Source organism: Stegodyphus dumicola, chromosome 7 (genome assembly GCF_044657685.1).
Source record: "Stegodyphus dumicola isolate Sdum_Otavi_A_Nest chromosome 7, ASM4465768v1".
Taxonomy (NCBI): domain Eukaryota; kingdom Metazoa; phylum Arthropoda; class Arachnida; order Araneae; family Eresidae; genus Stegodyphus; species Stegodyphus dumicola.
Window position 1 is genome coordinate 44,603,757 of NC_140774.1, and position 17,350 is coordinate 44,621,106.

Genomic DNA, 17,350 nt, shown 5'->3' on the forward strand with positions numbered 1-17,350 from the left:
TACACTGAAGTGACAAAAGTCATGGGATACCTCCTAATACTTTGTCAGTCCTCCTTTTGCCCGGCGAAGTGCAGCAACTCGACGTGGCATGGACTGAACAAGTCATTGGAAGTCCCCTGCAGGAATATTGAGCCATGCTGCCTCTATAGACGTCCATAATTGTAAAAGTGTTGACAGTGCAGGGTTTTGGGCACTAACTGACCTCTCGATGATGTCCCATAAATGTCTGGTGGGATTCATGTAGGGCGATCTAGGTGGCCAGATCATTCGCTGGAATTGTCCAGAATGTTCTTCTAACCAATTGCGAACAATTGTGGCCTGGTGACATGGCGCATTGTCATCCATAAAAATCCCATCGTTTTTTGAGTACGTGAAGTCCATGAATTGCTGTAAGTGATCTCCAAGTAGCTGAAGGTATCCATTTCCAGTCAATGATCGGTTTAGTTGCACCAGAGGACTGAGTCCATGCCATGTAAAAACAGCCCAGACCATTATGGAACCACCACCAGCTTGAACAGTGCCTTGTTGACAACTTGGGTCCATGGCTTCGTGGGGTCTGCGCCACACTCGAACCCTACCATCAGCTCTTACCAACTGAAATCGTGACTCATCTGACCCAGCCACGGTTTTCCATTCGTTTAGGGACCAACCGATATGCTCAAGAGCCCACGAGAGTCGCTGCAGTCGATGTCAAGCTGTCAGTAAAGGCACTCGAGTCGGTCTTCTGCTGGCATAGCCTAAGGAAGACAAATTTCGCCGCACTGTCCTATCGGACACGTCCCTCGTACGTCCCACATTGATTTCTGCGGTTATTTGATGCAGTGTTGCTTGTCTGTGAACACTAACAACTCTACGCAGACGTTGCTGGTCTCGGTCATTAAGTGCAGGTGATCGGCCACTGCGCTGTCCATGGTGGGATGTTATGCCTGAAATTAGATACTCTCGGCACACTCTTGACACTGTGGATCTCGGAATGTTGAATTCCCTAGCGATATCCGAAATATAATGACCCATGCGTCTAGCTCCAACTACCATTCCGCGTTCAAAGTCTGTTAATTCTCGTCCTGCGGCCATAATCACGTCAAAGCCTCTTCACATGAATAACTTAAACACAAATGAAAGCCCTGCCAAAGCACTTCACATTTATACATTTTCTACGCGATACTACTGCCATCTATATATTTGCATATTGCTATCCCATGAATTTTGTCACTTCAGTGTAGTGCGCTGCAAAGGGTTAAGAGCTACAGAGCAGCATATGTTTAGAATTCCCAATGCAGTGTTAAGTACTGGCACACATTTAAAAATTTTTCTGTTTTTTCTCCGCCCATCATATTAATGTTAAGTTTTCTTAGCTAAATGGCTTAAAAAAATATTTGGCAAAAAATTTATTAAAAAAAAATCTTTTTTTATTAATTTTTTATGTGTTAACTTTATTTGTTTAATATCACATTCCTTACACTTAGATCACATAAAATTCAATTCAACAGCAAAATCACAAAATATTTAAAAACACTATACCTTTAGAATTCCTAACAGAGTGCTAAAGGTTGTTATACACTGCTCGACATTGAAAATGCAACACCAAGATGGCGTGGTCAGAAAGTGATGAAATTTGGAAAAAAGACAGATACAGCAAGCAGCAATAAGTGGTCTTTATTTCAAAATGATAGTCAGAACACAGAGCGAGAATGGTGTCGGATTAGTAGGATGTAGGACCATTGCGGACAACGATGCACGAAGAAACACATCTAGGCATAAGAGTGTGGATGGTGTCCCGAGGGATGGCTCTCCGTTCCCTTTCAACCATTTGCCACAGTTCATCTTCTGAACGAGGCAAGAGGCAGAATCTGCAAACAGCGTCCAATCACATCCTACACATGTTCACTTGGTGACAGGACAGTACGGTGGCCAGGGAAGCATTTGTATACCTTGCAGAGCATGTTGGCAGATGCCAGCACTGTATGGTTGGACGTTATCCTGCTGAAAAATTGCATTAGGCAGCCCCTGAAGATAGGGGATTGCCACTGGCCGCAGTACATTATCTAAGTGTCGTTGGGCTGTCATAGTGCCCTGAATACGAACTAGAGGTGACCTAGAATAGTAGGCAATAGCGCTGCAAACCTTTATGCCACACTGTCGCGCAGTGGGGCATTCCACAGTTACTGCTGGATTAGATCTGTCTCCATGTCGACGCCACACCCAAATGCGGTGACTGTCACTGGATAAAGAGCAGTGTGACTCATCTGAGAACACGACGTTTCGCATTCTGTCATCCACATCGCTCCAATCCGTCACCATTCTAAATGTTGGTGTCTATGCTGTGGGGTCAATAGCAATCTTCTTAATGGACATTGTGAGTGCACGCCACATTCAGCCAATTGACGGGAAATGGTTCTGGTCGGCATGGGAACATCCAGGGTATCTTGCACATGCTGCAGAATCGCAATACAAGTGACTTACGGGACTGCCACAGCTTGTTGGCGGATGTGTCGATCCACGCATGCTGACGTCACTCTGGTTGCACCCCTTCTTCTTCCCATATTTCCTTGTTCCAACCATGTTTGCCATAGCCGATGCACCGTGCTCGCATCCATGTGGGTATCAGCTGCGATTTGAAGTAAGGACCAATCCACCCTTCTCAGTCCGATCACCATACCCCTTCGTAAAATCGTCTATCTGCTGGAAGTGCCTTCGTTGATGGTGGCCTGGCATTCTCTTCTATCACACGTATCCTCCGGGACAAAAACCAACTTTCTTCGATAATTCGTCTGGCAGAAATAACGACACAAATACTGAGCATTCTGCACATTCCTTCTCTTATATCTTACTTCAAGTATGTCGGAGAGCTGCGCATTTCACATCATTCGCATAACTCAGTGACGTGCGTCTACTCTAAAATTTGCATAAATTTCTGACCACTCCTTCTTGGTGTTCCATTTTCAATGTCGAGCAGTATACATATTTTTATATTCGCTATATTATTTCTTTAAAAACTAACTGCTTGCACAACCAGGGGCCTCAAATATTTATCACAAGAAGAAAAGTATATAATGATTTTAATGAGCCCAGGTAGTGTAATTTCATAAAAATATTGAAATATTTCTAATTAAACATTCCATGACTTTAATACATGTCATACAATCACATTAAAAGTAGACAAAAATATCCTTAAGAACTGTGTTTTTTGCTCAAATCACTTAGTTTATAACTGAATAACATTCCAGATTAAATTTGAAAAATTGATTAACTTATGCTTTACTGAATGGCAACATGCTGTAACATGGAAGATGGAAGATAAAAGTATTTTATTTCTAGTTGCAGCAATACTTTGCTTTCATAGAGCCGAGTTTGTTAATAAAAATTAAAAGATAAATGTTTTAAAAATTTGATGGCTTCAGGTACCATCGTTTTTTCACAGTGCGAGGTACACTGCGAAAAAAAAGAGGGGAGGGGGGACAGGGGGCCGATTGAAGAAATTCAAATTGGGTTTTTCATGTCTCGAAAGTGCGACTTAGGATATATATTAGATTTATATATAGCATTGTTCTAACACACGTATTTTGGTACAAAATCAGTTTTTCTGAAAAAACATAGCTTTTTTCCCATATTTCAATTATACAACTCAAACTACGCCTAGATATTAAATTTTGTAATTTTTGGTGGGAAATTTATGGAGAAATTTAAAAACTTATTTTGGTGCATTTTTTCAGTTTGTGGCAAAAATAATTCACTTGGCAAACTGCTTAATTTATAACAACCTATTTTCCTTTCCTTTTTTTCTTTGTACATGAGTGAAAAAATGGTCATCATTCATACTTTCAAATCATTCATTATTGGCATTATTATCGCTTATAATAAATACTTTCAAAACATGCCAATATGTAAATTCATGTATCTCTTAGAAAATTTTGGGAAGGAAGGAAGGGGGGAAAAAACCCCTTCAATTTTTGCAGGTATGCTTAAAAATACATCTATTTTATGATGATAGTAAAAATATATAGGTTATAATACAAATTTTTTTCCAAAAATTTCTAAAAAATGTGTGAATTATATTTGGATTAAGCCTGAATTTTGAATTCTGGAAGAAGGTAGTTTAAAAATAATAATAAAATATACACCAAATTCAATTAACATTGAGGAGCTAAAGGTTTGCGAGCTAATTTTTTAAATACCATACAATTTTTACAAAACTTGGCACTCTGGCATAATTTGAGTCGTAGGATAGAAATATGGAAAAAATTGGTATGTCATTTCAGAAAAAGTCCAATTTTGTGTTAGAATACTTATATTAGAAAAATGCTATACAGTACAAAGTCTGTAATCCGGACGTCCATTATCCGGAACGATCTATAATCTGGATCGCAAAGCCACAAACTTTTTTTTTGTATGCTTTACGCATGCGCAGTTTAATGTTTACGCATGTGTGTTTAGCACAAAAAACGAAGCAACTTAAAACAACTTACACTGAAAGAAATGTTTAATAAAGTAAACAAATAAATATTAAGCTTTTTTTCTTGTAAATTTTGATAATCTTTAGATCATAATTGCTCTTTATTTTATAAATTACGGTTTCATATTTTTAATTGTATAATTTCTGCATGCCATCTTACCAGATTTAAATTGATGATCTATAACCCGGAAAAATCCTTAATCCGGAAACGCTGTCCGGATGAGTCCGGATTACGGACTTTGTATTGTATATAAATCTAATACATATCCTAAGTCACACTTTCGAGACATGAAAAATGCATTGACAATCAGCCCATTAGAATGGGAGATCCTTTTTTTTTTTTTTTTTTTGTTGTGTGTGTGTGTGTGCAGTGTATAATACCACACACATACACACAGATTCTTCACTATTTAATTTCTTCAAAAATAATACAAGGAAACATTATTTGATGGCAAAAATTTGAAAAGTGATATGCAATTTGTAGTGAATCAATGCAAATTCCTATTTTGAGACTAATTGCCCCTTTTGGGCTTTTTTTAAGCCTCATTAATCACCTACTTATTTATTTTTAACTCCCTATTAACTGAGGGCAACCAGGTTTTATCTAGGGGGGAACTTAAGTTGATGATGTAATACTACCAAATCATGAAAATAAAGCAAAATTTCCACGTGAAATACAAGAAAATGCTTCAGATAACAGCTTAATAGCAAATGATGTCATAGTATTTAAGAATTTAGGAATCCATGACAGTATGTAACTGAATCTGGAAAATCATAATCTGGAAAATATGTTCTTCAATCATCCATTAAATTAAACTGCTAAATCACACAAATAAATAAAGTGTATAGTTATGAATTTTTTGTTTCTTATTTACTTATGTTGAAATACAAAAGTAATATGAACAAAAACAGTGCTTTTTCTGCTTTGAAATATTTTCTTGTTTTGAACGCAGATTTAATTCACACATTCAAATGAGCTTATCTTCCAAATTGTTCAAAAATATGGGCTATTCCTTTTTTTGCATTTTTTCAACTGCTGTTGAATTCATTGTAATTTTACATGAAGATGTATATTTTCCATTAAATTTAAAATGTACTTTTCATTAAACTTAAAAATTAATAATAATAATAATAATAATTGAATCATTAGAGCAATTTAAAAGTTAAAAATTAATAGATTTTTTAGGGAAAATAAAGTCATACCTATCCATAATACCCAATAACTGTTTACGGACATCTTGAGCTCTCTTTAAAGTTCGAATCTGCACAAAATTTTCATAACACCATGCATTGGAAAATTTGTTATTTTTCCATGAATTATAAACAGCTAAAAGTGTTAAGTGGTCACCTTCTGGCTGGTTAAACTTTGCTTTTTTCTGATCAGCCACAGCTTGCTTATCCTACAAAGAACAAAGACTTTGTTTCAACATGTGTGTTAAATAGTAACTCATAAAATATAAATAAAATAAGAATTACAACAGTTACACCAATACTAAAATGAATGACTTTACAATAATACATATATTAATTTAAAAAAAATGGTCAAAATGAAAAGTAAATTTTATTATTTACTCACATATTTTCCCAACATACAAGTTTCTATATCATTTACATGTTTCTTATTAGTATCATTCTATCTGTATGTAGTATGTATGGCATGATCCACCCTTCTGGCAAGCCCAAGCTCACCTTATGCCTTTTTTAGACCGGCCACTCTCCACTACAAATGAGGATGGCCAGTGGCACCGCTGTGCTCCAAAACAAAGCCTGTCTTTATGAAGGATGGAAAGTTCTTCCAGAAAACAAAGTCCCAAGTGCCGAGTAACATAAAAGTTAGTTAACAAAGCAAACCAAGGAAACATATAAATTACAGCCTATATTATTTCTACTTTAAAAATGTAAGTAATAAACAGTCCAAGATGAAAGAAGAAAACTTAGAATAACTAAGTAAAATGAGGGTTAAATCTTTAAAAAAATAAATAAATAAAAATAAAAATAAAATAAATAAATAAATAAAAAGAAGGAAAAACACATAGGACAACACAACATACATATGCAGTATCCAGCAGCAGTCATAGTGGGTGTTCTTTGCTATTGTTCTATTCCAATTGTGACCAGGTTTATATTAATGCTTTTGACTCTTTTGCTATATTTTTTGCTTCATTTGAATTATAAACCAGGTCTTTCAAGGCCTCTTTGCTATTCCTAAGGTCTTTTGCCAATTCACACTTTTTCACATACTACTTACTTGTTATTTTCCAGCCTTCTGCTTAGGAAACAGGTAGCGTTTTCTTGAATTTTAAATCTGTTTAGCTATGCCAGAAATCTACCGTGACTTGAAAGGATCTGACAAAGGTTTATATCGTTTATGTTTTTAATTTTTAATTTTTTTTTTAAGATTGCAAGGGTGTCCGCTACTCATTTCCCTCATATCCAACATGCATCATTCTATTTGTATCCCACTTCACTCCCATTTATATTAACAGCAAAATGTTTCATTAATATGATGCATAACTCCTCTGTACGTCATTCCATCTTTCCCAACTTACTCAGATTCTCCTCCCCCCTCCAATGACTCAAATAGTTTTTCCAAAGGTCACTTTTTACTTTTGGCAACAAGAGAAATTTGATGTGGAGATATGGAGAGGAGAAAGATGACAAGATAGATATCTAGAACAGGCAATGGGATTTTGCAGATTACGCAGGTTTGCTATCAGGAGATGCTTTATTACTATACCACTTGGCTAACACATTCTAACCAAATTATTTGTTTTTTTACCAAATTTTGTTTATTTGTTTTATAAACTTAAACTGATGCTAAAAGATTATAAAGTATTTTCTCCCTACTTTCTGCATGCCTTCGTGGTGTAACTAGAAGCATACTCGACGCGTATTTGGGAGACCCAGATTTCAAATCCCAAAACAAGGGCAATGCAAATTTTTTTGATTTCCTTGCTTCAAAAAATTCTAAAAGCCTCTACAATTCAGGCCTGAACTAAAAGGCGGTGAAGATAATTTGTCAACCCTAGGATTTGGTGATAGAGTCCCTTAATCACCAGTTGCACTTTAAAAGGGACAGTACATACGGTATATTTTAAAAAGTTTAAAAAAGCACTATGCAATGAAACAGTTAATTACAAATGATGATCAATAGGCTATTTAGATGCAATTTTGGGCTCAGTTCTAATGATTAAAAATTAATTAATTAATAAAAATAAAATACCTTAGGTCTATAAAATACATTCTGAACAGACAACATGGACACAATTGTAAGTATTTCTTCACTGCAGCCTAAATGCACAGACATAATGAGCATTTTGGAAAGATTAGGTTCCATTGGAAATTCTGCCATCTAAATGAGGGAGAAAAATATTTGCATCATAATTAAAAAAAACATACATGATATATATTGCATGCTTAAATATCCATAAAAATAAAAATATTCATACGGAATACGAAAATTTTAGGTAGAATGAAACTTTTTGATAAGAAGCTGAAACTTAATAGATTAATGCTGAATACAAAATATAATTATCAAGAATTTTTCTTCCAATATAACATTTTTTATTGAGCAGCACTTCTCAGAAATTTTGCCCTGGAGAGATCCTTGTAATATTATTTAGCTTCCATGGAATTTCTGCATGAAAGTACCATGTCTATCACTAATAGTATATTAACCTAATCATAAATTGTGTGGTAGTGATATTCTGAATGAAGATGAGTATTTGAGGGAATGCTATTTCAAATTTCTGTGTACTTATTTATTTTATCCAAGATATAAGGCCATATTTTTAAGTTCCTAATATAATTTCCTTTTCTGTTTTAAGGGATTATAATTTCTAAGCATTTTTCTTATTTAAGGGATCATATTATTCATTCATTTCAAATGAAATAAATCAACATGATGTATTAGATACTATCTAGCGACTCAGAATCAGTCTTCATGAATGAAAACTGTAATTACGTAATAGTATTGTATCACTTATCTCAACAGCACAGAACAGATTTTTTTAAATGATTTTTTCTTTGAATACAATTATTGAAATTTTTGAATAAAAAATTAAATACATGTAAAAAACCAAATCCTTAAATAAATAAAAAAAAAAAAAAAAGTGAAAATCATTGCATCTAGTGTAATGAGGATTGAGCAGAATTTTAAAATTTTATTTATGACTATATGGCATTAAATTACTTTGGTTATCAACCACTTAGGAAATGAATTAATATGAACAATATTTTTTAATGTGTCATGCTGGAAATAAAACAAGATTTTAGAAAACGAAAATTCATCAATTACCACAAAATATTTGGCATAATATTAGATAGTTTTTCAAATTGAGAAAATTTATAACACATTAAAAAAAGTTTTAATATAAAAATTTTTTACTAAAATATTTTAATAAATCTATGAGTGATATTATTCAAAATAAAGGCGCACGTATTTGGCTTTTCTGCAATGACAGCTGGTTTCGCTTCTAATTTTATGTTTATACAGTCAAAAGTCGTTAATCCGGACTCGTCGGGACTTCGGCAATTCCGGATTATCGATTTTTCCGGATTATAGATCATCAGTTTAAATCTCGTAAGATGGCATGCAGAAATTCTAAAATTAAAAATATGAAACCGAAATTTATGAAATAAAGAACAATTAAATCATATCAAAGACGGAGCATATCGAGATGAAATACTACATTTGGTAAGGAATTATAAGCCAAATAAAATAAAAACATCTGCGCTGAAGATAAGGATAGTGCTGACAAATCAACTTCCAATTCATTAGGCACCCACCGCCGAGCAGCGTGAAATTTATAAACAGATTTCGGATTTCAAAACATACTTTCGCTTTAGATCCTTTACATATTAACAAATATATATCGGAAATTCTATTTGATATAATCGAAAGTTTAAGCTTACTTTTATAAAATTGCTCTTACAGTCTGCAAAAAATAATAAGCCGGATGCAATTCGAAAATTAAGGAACAACGCAATCATCAACATTAACTGAAATAGATAATTAGATAATTTTAGCTTATACGTCCATTATACATAAAATGCGCACGCGAAAACGTATTCTGCACTTGCGCACACTCATATGCGCAGTCGTAAAAGGTCTTACGCGCACGCGTGAACGCCTCTGCGCATGTGTCAACATGGCGCATGCGCAGAAAGTTTTTAGTTTTGATGTCCGGATTATAGATCATTCCGAATTATGGGTGTCCGAATTAACGACTTTTGACTGTAATATACATGGCTCTTTTGAGTACTGTGTCATTTTTCTGAGCAAGCAAAATTATGCCAATTTAATCATGGAAATTATACCAATTTGTGACCTAAAAATTAATTACCTCATGAAAGAATTACCTACATGTTTAAATTTACAAAATACTGATTCAAATTTCCTGAGTTAGATTTAGCATCCTTCATTTTGACACTAGAAATGCAAAATGAGTCTAGCTCATTGAATAATTCTAAAGAGTTAATTTCTTTAAAAAGACAGATTTTTTTAACTTTTGTTGGCAAGAATTTTTAATTTGCTACCTAATTACTAATTTATAGCGTAAGAGAATAGAACAGATATATAGGATCTTATGTTTTGTGAAGGAATATCATTCTGTTATTAATGATTCTTAAAATACACCCTTTTCTCTTACGGCATGGACGAAGATAGCATGAAACAATATATTTTTTTCATTTAATATTTGGTTTGATGTAAAATTTCTAAAACGATCACTTCTCTGAAATACCACCAGACATTTAATAAAATTTTCAGTATGTATTATCCACATTCTGTGGTGGATTCTGGAGATTTGCGAAGAGCCAGATATTGTTTGACATTCTTGCATAAAACTCTTTTATCAACAGTCCCAGTTACTTCTGCCATATGTTTCTGGAGTAGAAACATATTAGTTCATTCTTCCTTCTTCAACCCTTTCTGAAGAATCATGTGACAAGCACTCAAATTTACCACAAATTCCAGGGCACTAATCCAATCTTCCAGTGTCATCTTATGAACCCTAGGCTTTCTGCCAATTCTACCACAATTTGTCATCACCTTCACTAGCTTCTGACAGATGCTTATCTTTCTACCTTTCATCATTACAGAACAGCTGAAGCCAATACTAGTATAAGCATCCAATAAAGCACTATTGCCACACATGCGATATATCCTTCAACATGGTTTTGCTGCACTGTACCCAATATCATACTTTGTAAAAGGCAAAATAAAATATGCTCTAACTGCATTTAAAAATTTTTTCTCTTCTACAACAGCACTTAGAAGTGTACACAACATCCATACCAATGTCTTTTACTAGACAGAGTAATGGACAATCCTATATTATCACGAACATAATCACAGCCAAAGGTTTCCAATATCAAAAGTGTTATAAACTTTACTGGAATATAAATAAAAGAGAAAAGTTAAATTAAAAAATAAAATAAAAATAGTATACAAATTTTAATACACTGGTAGCTAAATCATGCGCTGAATGTTGCTGCAATTTAGTGGTAATAATTTAAAATTAAACTAAAAATTTAAGTCAAATTCAAAAATAATATTCAGACAAGGCAAAGTTAAAAAAATACAAAATTCTTTTAAAACAATGCAAAAAATCACTACTTAAAATTGCTTTAAGTAATTTTTTTAAAATTAAATAATCATTCCATGTTATAGTTCATATTTAAAAAATATAATATTCTTCTGTTTTTTTTCAAGATTCCTTTACTCTCCTGGTAGAAATTTGTTACTTCCAGGAGAAATCTAATTCTGGCAGAAGTATTTAACAAACCAAATCAATTTTGATTACACTGCAATATCTTTAATTAAGGCACAATTTTTTATCGTAATTTTATTCCTATCAAAAGCAGTGCCACCCAGACAATATAGTGATTCGTGACCCTGACTGCCATACTGATAGGCCCAAAACTGAATCGTGGAGAAGGCATGGATATTTTCAAGTGTATAGTGTCTGTGCCGCTAGGGGCACTAAACAAAACAGGGAGCTGAAAGTTCTCTCAAGTGGTTGGTGATAGGGAAAGAATGGTGGGAGACCTTCAGACTGCCCCTGGGATGTTTGTACAGCAAATCAACGCCCTAGGGCAAGACATTTGCGAGCCACAGTAGCATGGTACTGCAGACAATGTACTCAACTATTAGATATTCGCAGTATGTACACATTCTGTAATACACATTCCACATTCAATTTCGAGCCTCGTGTTAACATCTGCTTTCAATAGCCACCAACTTGCAGATATAATGTTACTGACATGTTTATCAGTGTAAAGCACTGGGCACCCAATGGAATGATGTGTTATCGTAAATCGAAATATATAATATCCGTACAATGCACGAATGTAGGGTATGCAACGAAATATGTAATTCATGCAACAGAAGCCCCTAATGAAAGTATGTACATTATGTATTATGGGAACTGAGCATATTTCCGCACAGCACTACTGCTTTACGCACACCTTACTATGTCTTATATGTTTCCTCTGAGTGTAATATTTGCATTTATGTGCTCTACGTGTTTCCATATGTATTCTATGTGTCATGATATGTATTTTCGTGTGTGTTTCTATGTCTTTATGTTACGTAATTACGAGTGTGTTTTTATGCTTTTATGTTTAATCTTGTATATCTATGTGTTTCAGCTTATATGAGTGTTTTAGTGTTTTAATGCTATCCTTTATATTCTTTCTAAGTTACTTTGTGTTATTAACAACGTCCTATGTAAAAACTACCCGACATCTAGCCCCTGTATGGCCATGTAAACTCCTGGTGCAGCCTCACGGGGCTCCAGCGAGTTGCTTCTTCGAGACAGTGGAGGACGTGGGACATATGCCTGTTTACCTATGTTATACGTCAGGCGTCCCCGTCCTCCGTCACCTGCCCCTGGGATGTTCTCCCTCAAAATTCGGGTGGAGTTTTACATATAGCGTGGTTAGACTATGCCTGTACAACCTATGGTGAAATTCTAGGGTTGTACCCACTTATACCTGTACCTGTACTAAAAGTAGCAAATCAAAATTTAAATTATTACTCTTGGTTGAATATTGTGTTCAAGCTCTAATTTCATCAGCAGACAATAAAATGAAAATGATCATGAAATATTTTATGGTAATATGTGACAAATAATGATAAATCTAGCAACATATGTTTAATTTCCAGAAATAGAAAATACATATCTGGGGAAAGAATAAAAACTGTTTTGAAATGAATTTAAATGAAAATGAAGTAATCCGTTTTAAGGAAAAATAATCCGCTTTAAGGTGAAGTACTAATGATGAGTTCTCAAGCAAGTTTCCAAATGAAATAATTTATAAATCCTGTAATAAAATATTTGGTGATAGTATAAAACTGGCATCAGAGTTGGTGCAACTGGTGTGGCGGCAATAGGTGGATAAACTTAGGCGTGGGAATTTTTTTTTTTTTTTTTAGAATTTATTAGAAACATTAAACAGCAGAATTTAGGAAACACAGAGACTGCACTGGGCAGCACTAGCACCAGCCCTGAATATATATAATATTCAGAAATTAACAAATTAGACTTTAGAATTTGTAATTCCACTTGCTTTGATTCTTCCAAATCTTATTGAAGAAAATTCAAAGAAAACCTTGACAGAGAGTGGTGTCAAATGAGATCTGCAGAGGCATTGAAAGTAGACTTCATTTTCTTAAGTAAAGTTTTTGAAATAAAAAATATTGTAGGAAAACAAATATATCCTAATTTAACAGTTTAGTTAAAGCTATATTTTGCTTCCCTCATGTGTCAGCAGCAACTGTAAGAATATTTATATCAGTGACAACAAAGACAGCATTAGAAATCAACTACAAACTTGAAGAACTCCTTTTGACAAAGAAAAATGAAAACATTAATGGGTGACAGATTTTGCTATTTCACAAGAATTTATTAATTTAGCAAAATTTATTAAAAAATAATAAATAAGCAAGAATGTATGTGATTAGCATATTATGTAAATGAAATATAATTATGTCATCTGAAATTGAAATAACTAAAATGCTTGCAAAAAATATTAAAGAATGAAAAATGCAAGCTTCATCGATCAGTACAGTGAGTCTTGAAACTTTCCTTCTTATATTTGTCACACATATGTTAATTTAGCACATTTAAAGTGAATTTAATATACATTGAATTTATCTATAATAACTAAGTAATACAAAATGTTCTAGAAGTAATGAAACAAAAACAAATATAAATCATTTTAAAATATAATATTTTGCTGAATCACCACCCTCAGCCCAAGCATTTAATTCCCAAATACAAAAAATATTCCTTCCCCTCCCAAAAAAAGTTTCCATTATGAATAGTTTGAAAAAGCTTACTCGTCTTCCAAGTCTTGTCAGCAAGCCTTCATCATCCAAAGCACTCAAAGAATGCAATTGTTCAAGTGCCATAATTAGAGACTAAAAAGATATAAAAAATATCATCAGATATCCTTTATAAAATAAAAAGGGGGGGGTCACAAACAGTAACAAAATATATGCTGCTTCACAAAATTACACCTTTGGAAAGTTACATAATACAAACTTAAATCTGCAATATTTTTAGAAAAACTATTATCAAATTGATTGGTTTAATTTCAGATGATACAATGCAGACTATAAAATTTAACTTCAGTTGTGCTTCTCTTTCTCTCTCTATATATAAATATATACATACATACTTACACATAATTATTAGAAATTTGTTTTACATATTAACGTAACTAACTATAATTTGCAGTAGCCCTTTTCTAATTTGGTTACTTTCCCTTTCTATCCTAGAAACAGTTATATATTTAAATAAACCTCTATATTGAGTCATTTCAAAATTAATCCTTCTTACCTGGTTTTTAAGTAACACCAATGACATAAGTAATAACATGATGTTTCAACCAATAACAACATTGACATTTGCAAACTGAAATCTAAATTAACTAATAACAATAAAGTCAGGCCACAACTCAGTTTTATTCTTAAATAAACCTTCTCCATTTCTCTATTTTGCCGACTGTTTGTTATTTCTTTCTCCAAACCTCTTCTTATTAAATAATGAGCGTATGTATGCATCTTTCTTGTACTGTGGAAAACAACATTATTTAGAGCAACCAAATTTTGAACACACAGCCTTCTAACCAAACACTGTGCAGCCAAAATTTTGAATTTCTTAAAAATTTATTTTATGCTTTGTGCAAATGTAATGCAATTTTGAGTAATAAATTCATTAATTTAAATGCAGTGTGTTAACAACTCAATAAAGTATACGGTATCTGTTCAAATTTATGGAAAACAGCAGTTTAAGGACACACACAAAAATGTAAGCTGATTAATTAACAAACTCAAGGATTTTAAAAGAAATGTACAGATTGTGTGTGAAGTAAATTATTTTTATCTTCATGCACCATAATGCCATTTGGCAAAACATAAGATATTTAAACTTTCTATCAAATTTTATCAGTCTGTTACTGGCAAACTAAGCAATTTTAAAACTAATAAACACAGTTCTTAGACTTTATTGATAATAAACTAGACAGGCAAAATTATACTAACAGATTTCTTAAAATTATTTACAGATTTTTTTTCTTTTTGATCAAAACTATTTTAGCTGGCACACGCAGGCAGCTAGTATAACAATAATGTAAGAAGTACCAATGTAACTATTCAAGAAATGTGCACTTTGTGCATTAATTTAGTAATACTTGAATAAAAAATATCTATCTACAGTAAAAGAAAAGTCAGCCAGCTATGATTGCAACCATTTCTTTATGAATTAAAATTTCCTCACCGATATCTATGACATCACTAAAAATTCTTTCACGATACACATATATTTTCTTCTTAATCCTATTTTAGATTCAGTTGAAATGAAGATGCAAAATCAAATTGAATTTTTTGCACAATTGTCTGCAGATGACAATAGTAGTATGGTCCACTTACAAGAATATATATATATATATATATAAAAGACTCCCTTGAGGCACTTATGATCAAGAAAAAATTAAATGATAATGGATATTAATAATACTCTCTCTCTTTAAGTCATTATAGATGTGACAAACTTGATCTACCTTAGCTCAACTAAATAATGAACTTACTTGAATACTTATTTTAAGCTGACCAATGACAATGAGACAAAAATTCTGAAACACTTCTAGTTCACTTAAATTTTATTCCCGATAAATGAAAGCACATCCTGTACGGGGTTTTCTTCATGTATAATATAATTATAGCCAAGTTTCCTTTAAATGTTCTCCAAGAAAGCATGCCTCTCATAGGTAGATATCCCTGATACATATTGTCATGATTAAATAATTCAGTCATAATTTAAAAATGCAGATCTAACTGTAAATAATATCATTTGATAATAAAAATATATCGTATTGATATACTTTTCTGTTGCAGAGAATGATGCATTAGAATTCACACAGCAACTTTGAAGATAATACACATAAGAACTTTTAATAAAGAGATGAAAGAGAGTACAATTATTATCATCTAAAAAATTGAATTAAAAGGATGCCTGAACTATATAACTTAAAATACTCTCACACCCCATTCATGAAAACAGTATATTTTATTCTAGAACAACTAGCATATACATATTCATTCTACCTATAAGGCAGATTACTATTTTCATATCTGGGATATAAATTAATACCATATACTGGTAAAAACAAGATGTTTAGTAAACTTGATCAAGCCTACCTCAGGTGGGGGTGCGTCCATAAAGTCGAATGATAAAAGATCATTAATGCCCATTGCTTTTAACTGCAAGACTGTTGATGCAAGATTTGTTCTTTGTATCTCTGGAACTGGTGTTGTTAACATTTCATCTCTATACGATCTCTCTGTATATAATCTATAACATTTTCCAGGTCCTGTCCTTCCAGCTCGACCAGCTCTCTGCTTAGCCTGAGCCTATAAAAAAATTATAGTTATTAACCAAACATAAAAAATAAAAAATTTGCAAGCATTATGCAGAATTTTAATAAATTTCTATTTTTTAACTTGCATTTTATTTTAACACAGAATGCACAGTTAAAAAATACAGCAATATTATTTATTAAAAAAGATATAACAGCCTGTATTCAAGAAAGAATAATGATTTACTTTCAGCCGTGCATACACAAACATACACATACACACAAAGGGAAGATTTGCAACTAAATACCAAAGATTAACAGAAAATAACGGTGATTATATGGTATACTGTAAGAAAAAAAAAAACCCTCGCTTTGAAAGGTAACTGCAATAATCTCACTGCATGAGTTTAGTCCATCTTTAGAAAAGAAGCATTGGTCATGATTAAGCAACATTTGTAAACTAAGCAAAGAAAGTATGCAAATATTTTATACAGTACAGATTTGCTAAACATGGTAAGCCTATCTGTATATCACAAACATAATTTAACTTAAGCCCTTAATGCACCAGTAAAGATTCAAAAAGTGATCCTTTTTTATTGTTTGTTTTACTTCAACATCTTTGATCTTCTTTATTTTAATTCAAAACTGTAATGAATATATTGCTGTAGTGTTCATATTTAAAAAAAAAAAAAAAAAAAAACTTGAATACATTTACTCATACACATAAAAATAATTTAGTTCAGTGTATCCAGTTAACTCAGTTGAATGCATTAAGGGGTTAATATTCTTTAAGAATGTATCAAGTACTGGATATTAGCAATTTCATATTATAATGAATTCCATTTTTTAAATGCCAAATTGGCACCAGGATTATCATTTTTTAAAATTTTTATTAATACCTTATGCTATCACAGATGTATTAACATTACACTTCTAAAAATATTTCTGTTCCCTTTTGGCATTTAGGCATGAAATTTGAGCAAAATAATAAAAATAAACTTCCCCTTTAATAAGGTACACTGCACACTCACA

The 17,350-nt window shown here is 32.7% G+C and overlaps 1 protein-coding gene across 1 annotated transcript in view; it reads right to left on the reverse strand.

Moving 5' to 3' along the window:
• The window catches only part of pea (ATP-dependent RNA helicase pea), a 159,788-nt gene that overhangs the window by 11,656 nt on the left and 130,782 nt on the right, over positions 1-17,350 (reverse strand). Inside the window, exons 20-23 of the mRNA XM_085820150.1 lie at positions 16,161-16,373; positions 13,800-13,880; positions 7,677-7,805; positions 5,657-5,853 (exon numbers count right to left, since the gene is read on the reverse strand). Of these exons, the coding sequence (XP_085676276.1) occupies positions 5,657-5,853; positions 7,677-7,805; positions 13,800-13,880; positions 16,161-16,373 (620 nt within the window). The remainder of the gene's footprint in view (positions 1-5,656; positions 5,854-7,676; positions 7,806-13,799; positions 13,881-16,160; positions 16,374-17,350) is intronic.